The 15855-nt window shown below is 40.3% G+C and overlaps 3 protein-coding genes and 1 pseudogene across 3 annotated transcripts; all 4 read right to left on the minus strand.

Annotated features, from left to right (window-relative positions):
* Positions 1-1113: 1113 nt before the first annotated feature.
* LOC144662969 (uncharacterized) lies at positions 1114-7666 on the minus strand. The gene is made up of 2 exons (XM_078523897.1): positions 6588-7666; positions 1114-2539 (listed from the first exon to the last, which is right to left on the minus strand). The coding sequence occupies exons 1-2, from the start codon at positions 7664-7666 to the stop codon at positions 1114-1116; spliced, it is 2505 nt and encodes an 834-aa protein (XP_078380023.1).
* Positions 2635-3573, minus strand: LOC144662970 (uncharacterized; the record flags this gene model as incomplete). The annotated part of the gene is made up of 1 exon (XM_078523898.1): positions 2635-3573. A coding segment is annotated over exon 1 (939 nt), but the record flags the coding sequence as incomplete, so codon positions are not given.
* A 4174-nt stretch (positions 7667-11840) lies between the features above and the next one.
* LOC144664504 (rRNA 2'-O-methyltransferase fibrillarin-like) lies at positions 11841-13834 on the minus strand. The gene is made up of 3 exons (XM_078525667.1): positions 13720-13834; positions 12739-12884; positions 11841-12096 (listed from the first exon to the last, which is right to left on the minus strand). The coding sequence occupies exons 1-3, from the start codon at positions 13828-13830 to the stop codon at positions 12069-12071; spliced, it is 285 nt and encodes a 94-aa protein (XP_078381793.1). The 5' UTR covers positions 13831-13834; the 3' UTR covers positions 11841-12068.
* Positions 13835-14015: 181 nt separating this feature from the next.
* On the minus strand, positions 14016-15462 carry LOC144662971 (uncharacterized; annotated as a pseudogene).
* Between the last annotated feature and the right edge of the window lie 393 nt (positions 15463-15855).

A 15855-nucleotide genomic window follows, 5' to 3' on the forward strand; every position in this document is an offset into this window, starting at 1 on the left:
TCGCGCTCACTTATTTTCCATTTGTTCCCTCACCGGCACCGCATGTGAATACCGCATATATAGGGTCAGCAGTTTTATTAACTTCAGATCAAGTTTGTATATGTACACGAAACGATAGCTTTCAGGCAATAACTAGCCTGCTGCAAGGTGTATGAAGCGTGATTCCTAGGCGGCTTATGAGAGGACTTTACGTGAGGGATATATTGCATTATCTCCTTTTTACACACTCTGGATCGCTCTGTGCTGGTCTGCCACGTAGCCTGCTACGCAAAACCGAATGTACCAAGAGTATACGCACACATACAATGTCAAAAACCATAGTATCATTAACAGTAAACCTTTAAACAGCATTGACAGCCTGTTAAATTAGTCAGGGTCTCAGAGGGTTGTGCGGGGGTTGGGGGGGGGGAGCGTGGCCGGGACCGAGAACCCTTATATTTTCTACCCTGGAGCCCCGAGCCTCGCCGTTTTGTTGTTTGGTGAATATTACTTCGTTGCCGAGCCTGGAGCCCTGAAAACAATTGCCACAGAAGCCAGAGACGCTTTTTATTGTTTTTTTTTTTTGTTTCCTTTATCGCAACTAGCGGAACGGGATCGGGGAGGGGGCAGGGCTCTGTGGCCGGTACTTTTCGGCCGGAGCCCGGAAGCCCCAAACCCCATTCATTGATTTATTCGGGACCCTGTATAGTACAATTGCCATTTGTGGCCAAACGCAAACCAGCTTGCAGATTGGAAACAACAAATTTCAAATTCATTTGCTTAAGGCAGTCAATGTCGCAGTCAATTAAGGAAACACAACATTTAAAATTGCATTTGAGTTAAAGTTCTCTATTCTGTTTCACGATATGTCTTCTTGCGACGCGTTCGATTCAAACAGAGTTATTGTTATTATTATAATTATTATTATTATTTTTATTATTATTTTTATTATTATTATTTATATTAAAAATCTTTATTTACAAAACTATTTACAATAAACGGTTCTATGATACAGTCGTTAAAATGAAGAGCAAAATATCTTATTTGTAATATAAATTAATATATATTCCTTTATACAATTTGCCACGATTTTATTATTATTATCATTATTACTGTTATTATTATTTAGAAACCTTAGGTGCTCAGGCTTACAGCTGCCTGGTAAGACGGCGGAGGCGGTAGTTCAGTAGTATAAGGGGGGACACGCATCTCGGTATCTTGTGCCCTGTTGTCTGGGGCTGGATTGTTTATTTCTGCTACAGTAACTGGCAGAGGTGTATTAAGCGGCGGTACTTCAAGGTGGGAACAAAATGCAGGTCCGGTATTTGGACTGCTAACGTTTCCGAGGTGTGCATGAACAAGTGGGCGTCCTGTTGCCAAAGTCGACATCTCTGACGTTGGGTTGCCTGAGCAGGTGTCTTCTGAAAACAGGTCAGCAAGAATTAAATCCAGCGGTTCCACCTCTCTTGATGGTGTTGTGCTCTTGTAGACTTTTTTCTTCAAGACGTAGTGGATCTCTGCTGTCTTAGCTTTGTATAGCCAACGGTACGGCCAAGACATATGCAACAAGGCGGCGATCCAAAAAACCCGTGGCCAAATCCAATTATACCAAAATGGCTTCACGTTCAAGTCTGCGTAAGCAGAGAACCGCTTATTCACCCCGGGGACTTCTTTGATCGACGAGTACCTAGTTTCGCGGTCCCGGTGGCGATTTTTCTGCCGCATTTTTACCACTTCTCTATCATAACAATGCGCTGTTGCCTGGTCACCGAATTGGATAGTCGAGTCGATCTGGACCCGAGTAAGAGCTGCGTTACTCAGTGCATTGGGCATCTCTCTCTCGCTGACATCATCCCATGAATCGAAGGAGAACCTTTTACGGTCTACAAATGTCACAACTTCGTAGTCGGAGCCGTTACTTCTGATTTTGTCATGATAGCATTCCACAACCATGTTAATTTTCGGTGGGAGCTCGTGCATTCTTTTTATGTACCCCCAAGCTGTCTCGTCTTGTATGATATTTCTAAGGTAGTGCAGCTCCTGGGAGAAATAGCTTTCCACCAGGACAATCACATAAGAGAGACAAAGCATTGCAATAGCCAAGATCTTCAAGTTTAAAAAACTTTCGTTAGAAGGCTCACTAAATTGAGGCGCACCAGAGCTATAAAAAAGGAAAGCGAGCCACAGATAAAATAAAAAATAACTCTCAATGGAAACAATTCGGCCAAAACTTGTAAAACTAGGACATCTAACGGCTCTTTCTAGCTCCGCGTGTCTGTCTTCAAGTTCGTCGAAGGAAGATCTGTAGGAACCAACTTGTTCCATTCTCCTGTTGTGGTCTTCTTCCTCGTCAGCTTTCTTACACCTGTTGAAGCAAGACCAGAGTACTAACGGTAGCCAGACGTACGTCATTATCAGAGGGAGTACGACTGGCATAAATGGAATTGGCCAGTTGATAGAAGGAGTAGGAGTCGTAGACGTTGTCTCTTCCTTTTCTGTACAGTTCGGCCCTTGTCCGCTCCAGTGCGAATTGCCATCGCCATCCACACACACGTAAAACCTTGTATACGAACAGAATGACACACCAAGGTTCCCGGGCCGATTTTCCATGTGAACAATGGCCTCTGGACCCATGTAGGGGAGTGGCCTGGGGCACTGTTTCTTGACGGAACATGCTTTTCCCATGAAACCGGAAGTGCAGAGACAGAGCGTTTCGTTACCGGAAGTGTAAACACAAGTGGCTCTTCTGTCATGCAAGTTACACGGATTTGATGGACAAATATTCGACATTGACCGCACGCCTCTGCACAACACTCTGAGACTTGGCATGTCACGCCATCCCCCGTGATACGACTTATGCGACCACATGTTAGTAATGTATTCAGGTCTCAGGGCAAAATCCTTAACTCTCATGAAAACGTTTTCTTCTGTATTAATCGGGCTATGATATTGTTTTATCACCCAGTAGCTGTTCACGTATTGCAAATACCATGACATGACGCTATGTGTATAGACAGGACGAAGATTGAGAAACAAACCCTCAACACGATAGAAATAGTCTGTTGTGGGATCATTATGGCCGTCGATGCGCTCGTTCAAGTAAACTCGGTCCGAGTTACATTCTCTGAAATCTTCGTCCACACACACAGCTTTGATCATTGGAGAAGAAGCAGTTGTAGGCACATTGTGGTAAGCCCGATCGCGTCTATTGTAGTACTGCCATTGCTGAACAAGTCCACTGAACACATCACTCCTATCTAAACCCCCGGAACTATAAAGCCAAGACGAAGGATTTCCAGATAGTCGAACAGCCATGCCAAATTCGAAAATGCGTTTGTATCCGATCTTGTCTCCAATTACCAAACGTTTGTCGTCCTTCTGGTAATAAAGCCCCATGTCACGGTCACCCTCGCGACGGTAGATAGGAAAAAAATTGTAAACCCCCTCCTTAATGTAAACCCCTTCGATCATTTTGTACGGCATGGTCTCTTCGTTGATGTTTTGGAAAAAAATCCTCGGACATAACGTTTTAGAACTTGTAAACACGAGCCATGTGCTTATTAGCACAAAGCAAAAGAGAAGATTCGATGTCATGTTTACGCTTGAACGAAACACTTTGTACCAGTGTTGAGCGAACTGTATTTAGAATGTCGTGGAAATGTTTGAATTTACTTCGTATATTTTTGAATGACGCATGTGGCAAATGTTGTCAAATACCGTGACAGCATGATGTCACAGCTATGTAATGCGGCACGCACGTGCATGGCGTGCGTCACGCATCGTGCGAAAACTCACGCGAGGCATCAAAAAGGCCAATTTTAACCTCTGGATTGAGTTAACAAAGACGCAAAACAAACGCAGCCTTAAACCAAAACCTTTGTAATGCCCTGTAGAATTTTTTTGTGCCACTATTAAATAACACCAATACAATTTGTCTGTCGACCGCAAATTTTCAAATTTGTTCCGGTTTAGAGTATATGTGCACGTCTTGAATTTTGATCAGTGATCATCAATTCGGAATGTGGTTCCTGTGTGTTCTTTCTTTTTAGTAATTTGCATGTCAAAAATATCCAATATTTAAACATTAACAAACGCTTGGTGAAGAGTTTAACAAGTGTCGTGATGCTTTAGGGGTTCAGTTTTAGTCGTTCAGCGAGTACTAATTTAAAATTTTATTTCCTAAAATAGAAAAAAGCAACCACTCTCCCAGGAGATTTGAATTGGCGCTGAAGCGTATGGTTTGATTTTGATTTGACCATTGTTTCGTCCGGGTTTGAGTACATGAGCACGTCTTGAATATGGATCATCAATTTGGAATGTTGTTCCTGTCACCTTTCTTAGTAATTTACCTGTCGAAAGTTATTCAAGATTTAAACATGACAAAATGTTTGGCACTAATGGGTATTTGGTTTACGATTTTTACCGGTATACCCAAAATTTCCCTCAAAATCATGCCAAACAACAAAAAAAGAGAAAATAACGAAAAACTCTTGAGTCATGGCACACTGTCATGACAACTGAAGGTAATTAAGTATGTAATATGTAATTAATTAGGGAGGGCCATATTGTAAACTACTGGGCCACCAGTAAACTATGTTACCCTCATTAAATAAAGTCTTATTATTATTATTATTATTATTATTGTTATTATTATTATTATTATTATTATTATTATTATTATTATTATTATTATTATTATTATTATTATTATTATTATTATTACCCCGACAATATTCTAATTTTGCCTTTACTACACAATCAAACACACAACACCGCAATAAGGCATGGGCGCGTTGATCAGCCAAGCCCAAGATAACCATTTCTTGACACATCAATAAGATACAGGAGTCAATATTAGAAGATATAACTGTTTGCTTACATGCACCACAGCCGGACACGTAAACCCTAAAAACCCGTTGTGGGAAGAAATAGGGACCGTGTACCCCCAACCAATGCTATGGCGCCACCTTTGGGGTTTTAAGGTTAACAACAATTTTACAAAAGAACAAAGTAACGAATAAACAAAACAATAGAAATAATCTAAACAACGTAGTGTGAAGCCGAGGGAGGCTGACCGTAGAATGTCACAACTTTCTCAACGGACACTTTTCAAACCGCCTAACCGTGAGGTCTCACGCACTACCCTCGCCCCAGTTTTCTGAAACGTGTCGGCAAAATATTAATTTATGTTAATCAGGACCAACACAAATTACATTTCTGAAATAGTTCTCTTTAATTATCAAATTCTCACTCTTTTTCTTGTCACCTTATAACGCATTTTTATTTGGTAATTTTTCACACATTTTTACTCTATATATTTATTCATTTGCGCCATTTTTATCATTCGTTAAAGGCTGTAGTTTGGCAGCCGAAAGCTTATTTTTAACAACATATTTTAACCAGAGAACGCTACAAAATTGTTTTTTACATGATTATGAATCCTGGTTACTCTTCCATTTGTTTTTAAAAAAACAGATTTATTCTAAAATATTACACACGACCACAGATGAAAATAAGGATTACCCTAAACTTACTGAAATTCATTGAAACAGACCTCCATTGCAAAATTAAGGAGACTTTGTTCATTCAAGAACTGCAACCTTCATTAAATACCAACGTCGGCAAAGCATGAGAGCTTGTTGCTCTATTAACTGAAACGTTAAAACTATTAAGTAACTGCTGAAAACCAATCGTATCAGTCTAGGTTCCAGACCCCCTTCATAGCAATATATATACGGTATATATCATTGTTGTCAAAATATTTGTAACGTTCATACTTCTAAACTTGTATATCTTGCCTAGCATACGAAACGTCAAGTGCGTAAAATGCGATTTTTCATAATGTTTTATACCGCTGTTTATTTCAAGAGTCTACGTGAACAGTCCTCTAGCCCGTCCTTGCAATAAGCTTTTTCTGCCTGAGTGTTACGCGAATCGTATGTAAAAGCAACGGCTAAAATAACCTGTAAACTTGCTAGCCGTAAAACAGCAAAAAGTATATGATAAAATATGATGACAGCTTTATCTCAGATATTCCATGCAGCGATTTGTTATCATCATCATCATCATCATCATCATCATCATCATCATCATCAACAACCCTCGGCGTCTGGCTGAAAGTTTCATGGTAAGTCGACGGCCGATGTTCCAGAAGTGTAAGGGGGGGGGGGGACATGCGGCTCGGTTTTTTAAACACTGGCATTATTATAGCTTGTGCAACGAGGACATCTAACGGCTCTTTATAACTCCACTCATCTGTTGACAAGTTCGTCCAAGGTAGATCTGTAGGAATCAAGTTGTTCCATTCTTGTATTGTGGTCTTCTTCCTCGTAAGCCTTCTTGCAACTCTGCAAGGAAGACCAGAGTACTAACGGAGTCAGGTGTGCGACAATAACAGAGGGAGTACGATTGGCATGATCAGGATTGGCCAGACGATGGACGGACTAGGAGGCGTATACGAAGTAGTAGGAGTCGCATACGTAGTGGTTGGATTCTTATACGGAGTAGTTGGAGACGCAGTCGTAGACCTTTCATTTTTATAATCTTTACAGATCAACTCTTGTCCGCTCCAGAACGAATTGTCATCGCCATCCACGCACAGGTAAAACCTTGACCTAGAAGTGTCTCCACAGAATGACACGGCAAGGTTCCCGGGTCTTTTTTCCAGGTATTTCAAACCATGCTCTGTGCTGGCTTCGGGGTGGGGTGTGGGACACTGTTTGTTGACGGAACACCTTGTTCCAGTGAAGCCGGAAGTGCACAGACAGAGCGTTTCGTTACCGGAAGTGTAAACACAAGTGGCATTGTTGTGGCATGGATTTGATGGACAAATGTTCGACATTGAAGTCACGCCCCTGCACAACACTCTGAGACTGGGCCTCTCACGCCATCCAAACGACCATTGCGACCAAGTCTTGGTGATGTATTCAGGTCTTAAAGCCAAATCCTTAACTCTCATGACAACGTTTTCTTCAGACGTACTCGGTCTATACGATTCACTTATCACCCAGTAGGTGTCCACGTATTGCAGATACCATGACACGGCACTGTGCTTATAGACAGGACGAAGACTGCGAAACAGTCCCTCGATTCGATAGAAATAGTCTGTTGTGGGATCGTTCAAAATGTTCTCGCTTTTGTCGTCGATGCGCTCGTTCAAGTAAACTCTGTCAGAGTTACATTCTCTGAAATCTTCGTCAACACACACAGCTTTGATCATTGGAGAAGAAGCAGTTGTATACACAATGTGTTCGTAAGACTCACGGATGTAGTAGTACTCCCACTGCTGAACAATTCCATAAAACATATCTGTCTTGTTTACAGTTCCCGAGCGAAGCCAAAACAAGATATCATCAACACTGTTGGGGTAAAGACTAGCACCCACGCCGTACTTGAGAATAGAGCCATCCCATAATTTGTTTCCAAAATTCAAATAGTTATGATAGAAATAAAAAACTTTTAAGTTAATTTGGAAATACAGTCCCAAGTTACGGTCGCCCTCTCGGTGGTACACAGGAAAATAATTGTAGCTGTCATTCTGCTTGATGTAAACACCTTCGATCATTTTGTACGGCATGCTCATTTCGTTGATGTTTTGGAAGAAAATCCTCGGACATAACGTTTTAGAACTTGTAAACGCGAGCCAAGTGCTAATAAACACAAAGCAAAAGAGGAGATTCGATGCCATGTTTACGCTTGTATAAAAACGTTTTGCTGCAACAAGTTGTACTAGTTTGTACTAGTTTGTACTAGTTGTGAGTCAACTGTATTTAGAGGGTCGTGCAAATGTTTAAATTCACTTTGTATTATGACGCCTGTGGCAAATGTTGTCACATGCCGTGACAGCATTGTGTCACAGCCAGGCGGACACGCACGTGCACGACGTGCGTCACGCATCGTGCAAAAAATCACGCGAGGCGTTAAAGGCCGATTTCAGCTTATGGACTGAGTTAACAAAGACGCTATACAAAAGCAGCTATAAACCAATTTTTAACAACTTTCAAATGCTCCGTATAATTTCTTTTGTACACTAGTATATATCTTCAATACAATTTGTCGCAAAAACTTTTATTTGTCAGTCAACTGCGATTTTAAAATTTGTTCCTGTTTAAAGTATATGCGCACGTCTTGAATTTTGATCAGTGATCATCAATTTGGAATGTTGTTCCTGTTTTCTTCTTTCTTTAGTAATTTGCATGTCGAAAAATATTTAAGATTTAAACTTTACCAAAAGCTCTTCACCAAAAAAATAACAAAAATTGGGGACCACTTGTTAAAACAACACGCAGCGGGGTGCTTCAGATTTTTCGGCCACTCGTCGGCGAAAACTAATTTAAAATTTTATCTCCTAAAAATAGGAAAAATAAATCACTCTCCCAGGGGACTGGGATTAGCACTAATGCGTATGGTTTGGTTTTGATTTTGACCATTGTTTCGTCCGGGTTTGAGTACGTGTGCACGTCTTGAATATTGATCAGTGATCATCAATTTGGAATGTTGTTCCTGTCTCTTCTCTTAGTAATTTGCATGTCGAAAGTCATTTAAGCTTTAAACATTACAAAATGTTTGGTGAAGAGTTTTATAAGTGGTCTCCAAGTATTTCTTGCTCGAAGCAATGGGATGGTTCAGGGATTTCGGCCGTTCAGCAGAACTAAATTAAAAGTTTAATTTCTAAAAATAGACAAAATGAAGTCACTATTCCAGGGGAGTGGGACTGGCACTAAAGTGTATGGTTTGGTTTGTGTAATGAGTTTAACCATTGTTTCGTTCGGGTTTGAGTACATGTGCACGTCTTGAATATTGATCAGTGATCGTTTCTTTGGAATGTTGTCCCTGTCTCTTCTTTCTTTCTAGTGATTTCCACGTTGAAAGTTACTCCAGATTTTTAAAACATTATAAAATGTTTGGTGAAGATTTTGACAAGTTGTCTTATAGTTTTTTGTTTTTTTTTTTTTTTGCTCCACGTACGTAGCGGGATGCTTCGGGGATGTCGGCCGTACAGCGAGAAATAATTTAAAATTTTATGTTCTAAAAATAGAAAAAAAAAGCAACCACTCTACCGGGGATTGGGATTAGCACTAATGCGTATGGTTTGGTTTGTGTTTTGATTTTGACCATTGTTACGTCCGGGTTTAAGTATATGAGCACGTCTTGAATATTGATCAGTGATCATCAATTTATAATGTTGTTTCTGTCTCTACTATCTTTCTAGTAATTTACATTTTGAAAGTTATTCAAGATTTATAACATTTGCAAATGTTTGGTGAAGAATTTTTCTTTTCTGTTTGACAAGTGGTCCCAAAGATTGTTTATGCTCCATTCTCTATTTTCCAATTGCCCATAATGCACTTTGTTTGCCCTCCAAATTTTGCATAAACCATTGTTTTGGAAATATGCAGTCCTCCCAAGAGAATTTGAAAACAATAGTTTATGCAAAATTTGGGGGGCAAACAAAATGTATTATGGGCAATTAGAAAATAGAGAATGCAGCGGGTATTCAGGGTCTTTTGCCGTACACCGAAAATTTTTAAAATTTCATTTCATGAAAATAAAAAAACTAAAACTAGAAATTTAAATCTAGCCAATCAAAACAACGGTAGTAAAATCCCTTACAACAAATGGATTTTAGAACGGATGATTTGATTTGCTAAATTTAAATTTCCTTTGTTTAAAATCTAGCCAATGAGCTCATGTCTCCAGAGCCACTGGTTTCTTGTGCTCAAGGCTTGGCCTGCAAAGAGGGATAAGCGGCTCTGGGACGAGAATGTAGGGTCAACAAAGAGGACTCTCTGTCCCAGGCTTTGCACCGCCAACAAAAAAAGAGAGAGAAGACAGAACGACTAGGCTGGCACGGGGGAAACACTCACGGGGGATCATTTGCTGTCAGGTACTAGGTATCATTAACACTTCAGTGACAGCTTAAGGGGGCTATGTCACGCAATTTTAGGCGCTTTTGGCACTGTCCAACTGGTCATAGAATTAACTGAAATATCACCAAACTTAAAATTGCAGAATAACTCAAAAGAAACACGAAAGGCCAAAACGGGGCATGGATGGGCAAAATTAGAAAAGATTAAAACGGATTGCGTTCGGGTAAACTTGAAAAACGTCGGCCCCACTTTTTTCAAGTTTATCTCAATTTGTATGGAAGTGTCATTTACAATGCTCAAAAATCCGGCTTGTTTGATAATGTGGCGGTGTTTTTACCAATAAATAACTTTTGCTCTGCCAATTTGACGTTTACAGCTCTTAGTTAACGAAAATAAATAGAGTTAACTGAAATACCGTGACCTAGCCCTTTTAAATAACAGGCATGCACATCTTAGTTCAATGATAAAAGCTGCCTTATGACGGAGATGTACAACTTCAGAAATCATTTCTTTAAGATATTCATTACTGGACACCTTGCATTTTATTGAAAAGACAACTGACAAAATCATCATAATTTTAAAGCTGCGATCAGTGGAAGACGACAGAAAAATTAAGAACACCTTATCGCAAGTTGAGTTTTAAAACATACATATACATGTACATTTGACCACAGCATTAACAAATATTTTACAATATCTGAGAAAATTCTTGTTTTCAGCTTCTTCATTGGTCAAGAGCAATGATCCATGAGAGTATAGACCTTAAAAAATATGACAAACTGTCAACTTCTGATGACCTTGTCACCTTCAAGCAGAAAATGTGATCTTAACAGCTGTTGTCATGCGTGCATGCATTATTTTGTACAATTATTTTCATCTAACTGCTGGTAAATGTTCAGTGGTATTGTAAAAAAACAAATCGGCCACTTTTTTCCCATGGCAATACACTTGTAAACCATTGAATGATGCCATAAATTGCTCCCATGGTTCTAACGTCAGGTTTTTATGATGTCTTTTATATGGTCTGTAAGAGTGTAGACCACGGAAAATGTGGTTGATTTGTCAATTGCTTTAGTGTGCATTACTTTGAATAAAACTCACTCTAGTAATATTCTAAATGTAGCGGTTCCAGATAGTTAACTAAATGCAGAATTCTCTGCAAAACTTTGTGGGTACAAAATGTAACATCTTCCTTCACTCAACTACACCAGTTTAATTAGACCATTGCAAAAATGTGGTTGATTTGTAAATTGCTTTAGTGTGCATTATATTTAATAAGACTCACTGAGAAACATTCTACATGTACCAGACAGTTGAATACAGTCGAAGCTCTCATAAGCGGACACCCTCGGGACGCGAAAAAAGTGTCCGCAACTGGAGCTGGCCGCTTACGAGAATGGTTCTTGTAAGCGGCCACTAGAGGTGTAGGGGATAGATGGCCGCTTACGGGAGCTTGCCCAGCTAACATAATGGTAATATGCATGTTAGTGGTGTTTCGAAATGTAACCGGACGTGGATGACGACAAAACAAACACTGAAATATGGTACTGTAATTACAGTAAAATCATTGTGACGAACGGCGATGTGAAATTGATTGATTAATACAAGATACAGAGGTTTTTTATATGATTTTCTTTGCGGTGTCCGCTTACGGGAGCTTAAAAACAAAGAAAAAGTCTAAGTCGTAATCTCGGAAAGTGTCCGCGGCCGCTTACGGGAATGTCCGCTAACGAGAATGTAAAAATACAGAGTTTGTATGGGAGTAAAAACGGGGTTTCTAACAAGGTGGCCGTAAGTAGAGCTGTCCGCTTACGAGAGTGTCCGTTAAGAGAGCTTCGACTGTAATGTATATTTCACTGTAAAATTGTTGGTACAAAATTACCGGTAACCTCTTCCTTCAATCAACTACGCCTGTTTGATTATGAGATTAAAAAAAAAAACATTTTTACACTAAAATATCGCTTGACCAAAGATTACCCTGAACTTACTGAAAATCATTAAAAAAGACAGAGGGAAATGACATTCTTTGTGAAATAAAAGTACTTATAAAACACCATGTATTGCATTGGCTGGAAATGTCACAAGAAGCTGTTTCCTTGAAAATATTTGGCACAGATTCAAGGTTTGTTTGATCTCCACTGAAAAAATACACAAATCAATGACTTTTATTTCAAAATGCGAGATAAGTTACAATAAAATCCTACATAAGTGAGAACAGTATTACTGCTTGTCCTTCTTTGGTGGAGGTCTGTAAAAAAAGGCAAATACAAAAATTGCTATTTGTTTAACAAGTCGCCTGCACTCAGGCATTACAGAACCAATCCAATCTGATGCCTTTCTACTTAGTTTCAGAGCATACAGAGCAGACATGTAGGCTACTGACAAACTCCTCCAGTCCCCCCTGTCCCAGGCCAGGCATTCCAGCTGCATCCAGGTGTAGTTTTTCAATTGTACAGTGCGTTCAGTCGTAACAGAAACCCTGTTTTTTTGACAGCTTAAGTTTTTCTTGAGGTGACTAAAATTATATGTGAGTTGGCGGTGCTATTTAGGCTAACAAGAGTGGTTTCCATATGTCGGCAAAATTCCAGATGAAAGAAACACTCCTGATTCTCCAGATTTGTCCCCAAAAATTAGAGAGGATTGGGAGTAGTTACGATTTCGAGTTTTCATTAGTCGGCAAAATCTGGGATGGCTGAGAACAGTAAAATCCCTGATCGTCTGGGATTTTCTTGACATGAAAACCAGGGTTTAGGCTAACTGGAATGGATAACACACCTGGCTACCTTGCACTTTGTGACGACCCATGGGAAGTCCATTTTTAATCCAACTTTTTTTCCTAACTTGTGCTAAAACAAACTCTTAATTTAAGTAAAGCATGTCTCAGTCTCACCTGTAAATTCCAACCACTACAGCGTGATCTCTTTCATATGGCTCCAACGTTAACTGTTCCTGAGGTTTCATTTTCTCTGCTTGCATCTTTTTCACTTCTCCTGCAAATACTGCAGCAGGTTCTGCTGTTGAATCGATGCAGTTTGCCTAACAACAAGGTTTAAGGATGAGCTACAGTAAGACTAAGCTGTTACTTACAGTTCTTAGGTCTACCAGCCAACTCTCACACATCATGTGCAAGTCACAAGCCTTCTGGTCCAAAATGTTTTTCAAAGCAATTCACACTTGCAAACCTCAAATAAACCTCCCATGTTTACCACAGAAATATGACCAGAAAAGGATTACTGTAAACGCCCGCAGATAAGACGCACCTTTTTCCCCAAAATCTTCGCTTGACATTGAGGGCGCGGCTTATCTGCAGGAACGTTTGAAAAAGGTGCCACTTAAGATTTTCTTTGAAAAACTTTTTTTCCGAAATTTGAGTTGCTTAATTCAGCATGCAGCTTATCTGCGGGTGTTTACGGTAGTCTTATTAAATCATGCTTGTGTGTACTTGTATTTGAAGGGGAAAGTCCTTGTAAGGATGGCGTTGTCTTTCGCTGAAATCTATATGGGGGAAAACAGTGGAATCTTGATTTCTTGAACCCTGGATTTCTTACCGATAACTGAAACCAAAAGTCAATTCCCTTGGATTTGCTATACTTAGTCAAACTGTAATTTTACTTCGTATTTCTTAAACCAATTTCATTTCTCAGAGGTTTGAGTAATCAGGATACCACTGTAACTTCAGTATTCAGAAAATTGCAAGGCACCTTCAGATTAGTTTTGAGAAGTCTTTAAAAATTCAACAGAACATCTTTGCACGTGCAAATACAATGAACAGTAGTCAGGTCACTGTCAGAAGTCCTGACACACACAATGAAAATCTTAATCAGCCCAACCATCATACTCTGACTGTTACATACACCCAGCTCGCACATACCTTTATCGATATGACAAAATGTCCTCCATTTTTGAGGAAGTTGTGAGCATTTATAGCAACGATACGAGCCTGATCAGGCTGAGCAACATCAGCAAAGATGGTATCTACCATTCCTAGAAGAGAATTAGAAAGTAATAAATTAGTTCTTGTCCACACCAAGGCAAGATAAGCATGCAGCTACAATTTAAAACCTGGAGAGAAACAGAACAACGTGGAGGAAGATCCATGGCCCTACATGTATATTCTCAACAAAGAGAAAAAGAGGACAGATTATGATGAGGGCAGGTTGGCAACAATTATTGGAAATATGGAATTCGATGTCCTAATAGCAAAGAGCAGGGTTCATACTCTTTTGAGCTTTTGAAATTCCATGACTTTCCATGACCTAAATCTGCGGCTACAGCAATTCCCAGTACTCGTCTGATTCGCTTCAATTCCAGGCCAATGCGACTGTGCTCCGTTCTCCTGTGGTCGTTTTTGGCTTCCTTGTACTTCCTCTTGCAGGAGGCGTAACGCCACAGGACGAACGGCAGAAGGATTTGCACGAGAATGGCGATAATGATGACAAATGGGATCACAAAAGGGTAGTCATCAAAGTTGATGGGTTTTGTCTTGAGCGTTCCTTGACTTTGGGGATCTGGCAAAGAGTCTTGAGTCGCATTAGAAGTCATAGTCCCGAAAGTCCCGTTTTCTTCTTCACATAACGATGCTTCTCCGCTCCAGTACGAACTGTAATTGCCATCCACACAGAGGTGAAACGTTGTAGAGGGATAAGAACCACTACAAAATGACAAGCCAAGGTCTCCGGGTCGTCTTTCCAGGTATACAAACTTGTTTGAGGGAGGACATTGTTTGTTGACGGAACATCGCAATCCCGTGAAGCCAGAAGTACAGAGACAGAGGGTTTCGTTATCGGTTGTGTTAAAGCAAGTGGCTTTGCTGTCACATGGATTTGATGGACAAATATTCGACATTGAAGTCACCCCCCTGCAAAACACTCTGAGACTGGGCATGTCACGCCATCCAAACGACCATTGCGACCAAGTGTTGGTGATGTATTCAGGTCTTAGGGCCAAATCCTTTACTCTCACTTATCACCCAGTAGGTGTCTACGTACTGCAGATACCATGACACGGCGCTGTGCTTATAGACAGGACGAAGACTGCGAAACAAACCCTCAACACGATAGAAATAGTCTGTTGTGGGATCGTTCAAAATGTTCTCGCTTTTGTCATCGATGCGCTCGTTCAAGTAAACTCTGTCCGAGTTACATTGTCTGAAATCTTCGTCCACACACACGGCTTTGATCATCGGAGAAGAAGCAGTTGTAGGCACATTGTGGTAAGCCCGATCGCGTCTATTGTAGTACTGCCACTGCTGAACAAGTCCACTGAACACATCACTCCTATCTAAACCCCCGGAACTAAGCCAAGACGAAGGATCTCCAGAAAGTCGAGCGGCCACGCCAAATTCGAAAATGCGTTTGTATCCGATCTTCTCTCCAATTACCAAACGTTTGTCGTCCTTCTGGTAATAAAGTCCCATGTCACGGTCGCCCTCGCGACGGTAGATAGGAAAAAAATTGTAAACCCCCTCCTTAATGTAAACCCCTTCGATCATTTTGTATGGCATGGTCTCTTCGTTGATGTGTTGGAAAAAAATCCTCGGACATAACGTGTTAGAACTTGTAAACACGAGCCATGTGCTAATTAGCACAAAGCAAAAGAGGAGGCTCGATGGCATGTTTACACTTGTATGAAACACTTTGTACCAGTGTTGAGTGAACTGTATTTAGAATGTCGTGGAAATGTTTGAATTTACTTCGTATATTTTTAAATGACGCATGTGGCAAATGTTGTCACATGCCGTGACAGCATTGTGCCACAGCACGTGCATGGCGTGCGTCACGCATCATGCGAAAAATCACGCGAGGCGTTAAAGGCCAATTTCAGCCTCTGGACTGAGTTAACAAAGACGCAAAACAAAAGCAGCCTTATTTTTAACTGAAACTTTCTAATGTTCTGTAAAAATTTTTGTACCACTATTAAAATACACCATTGTCCGTCGACCGCGAATTTTAGAATTCGTTCCGGGTTTAGAGTATATGTGCACGTCTTCAATTTTGATCAGTGATCA

This window comes from Oculina patagonica, chromosome 8 (assembly GCF_052425735.1).
Source record: "Oculina patagonica isolate OP01 chromosome 8, crgOcupat, whole genome shotgun sequence".
NCBI classification, from domain to species: domain Eukaryota; kingdom Metazoa; phylum Cnidaria; class Anthozoa; order Scleractinia; family Oculinidae; genus Oculina; species Oculina patagonica.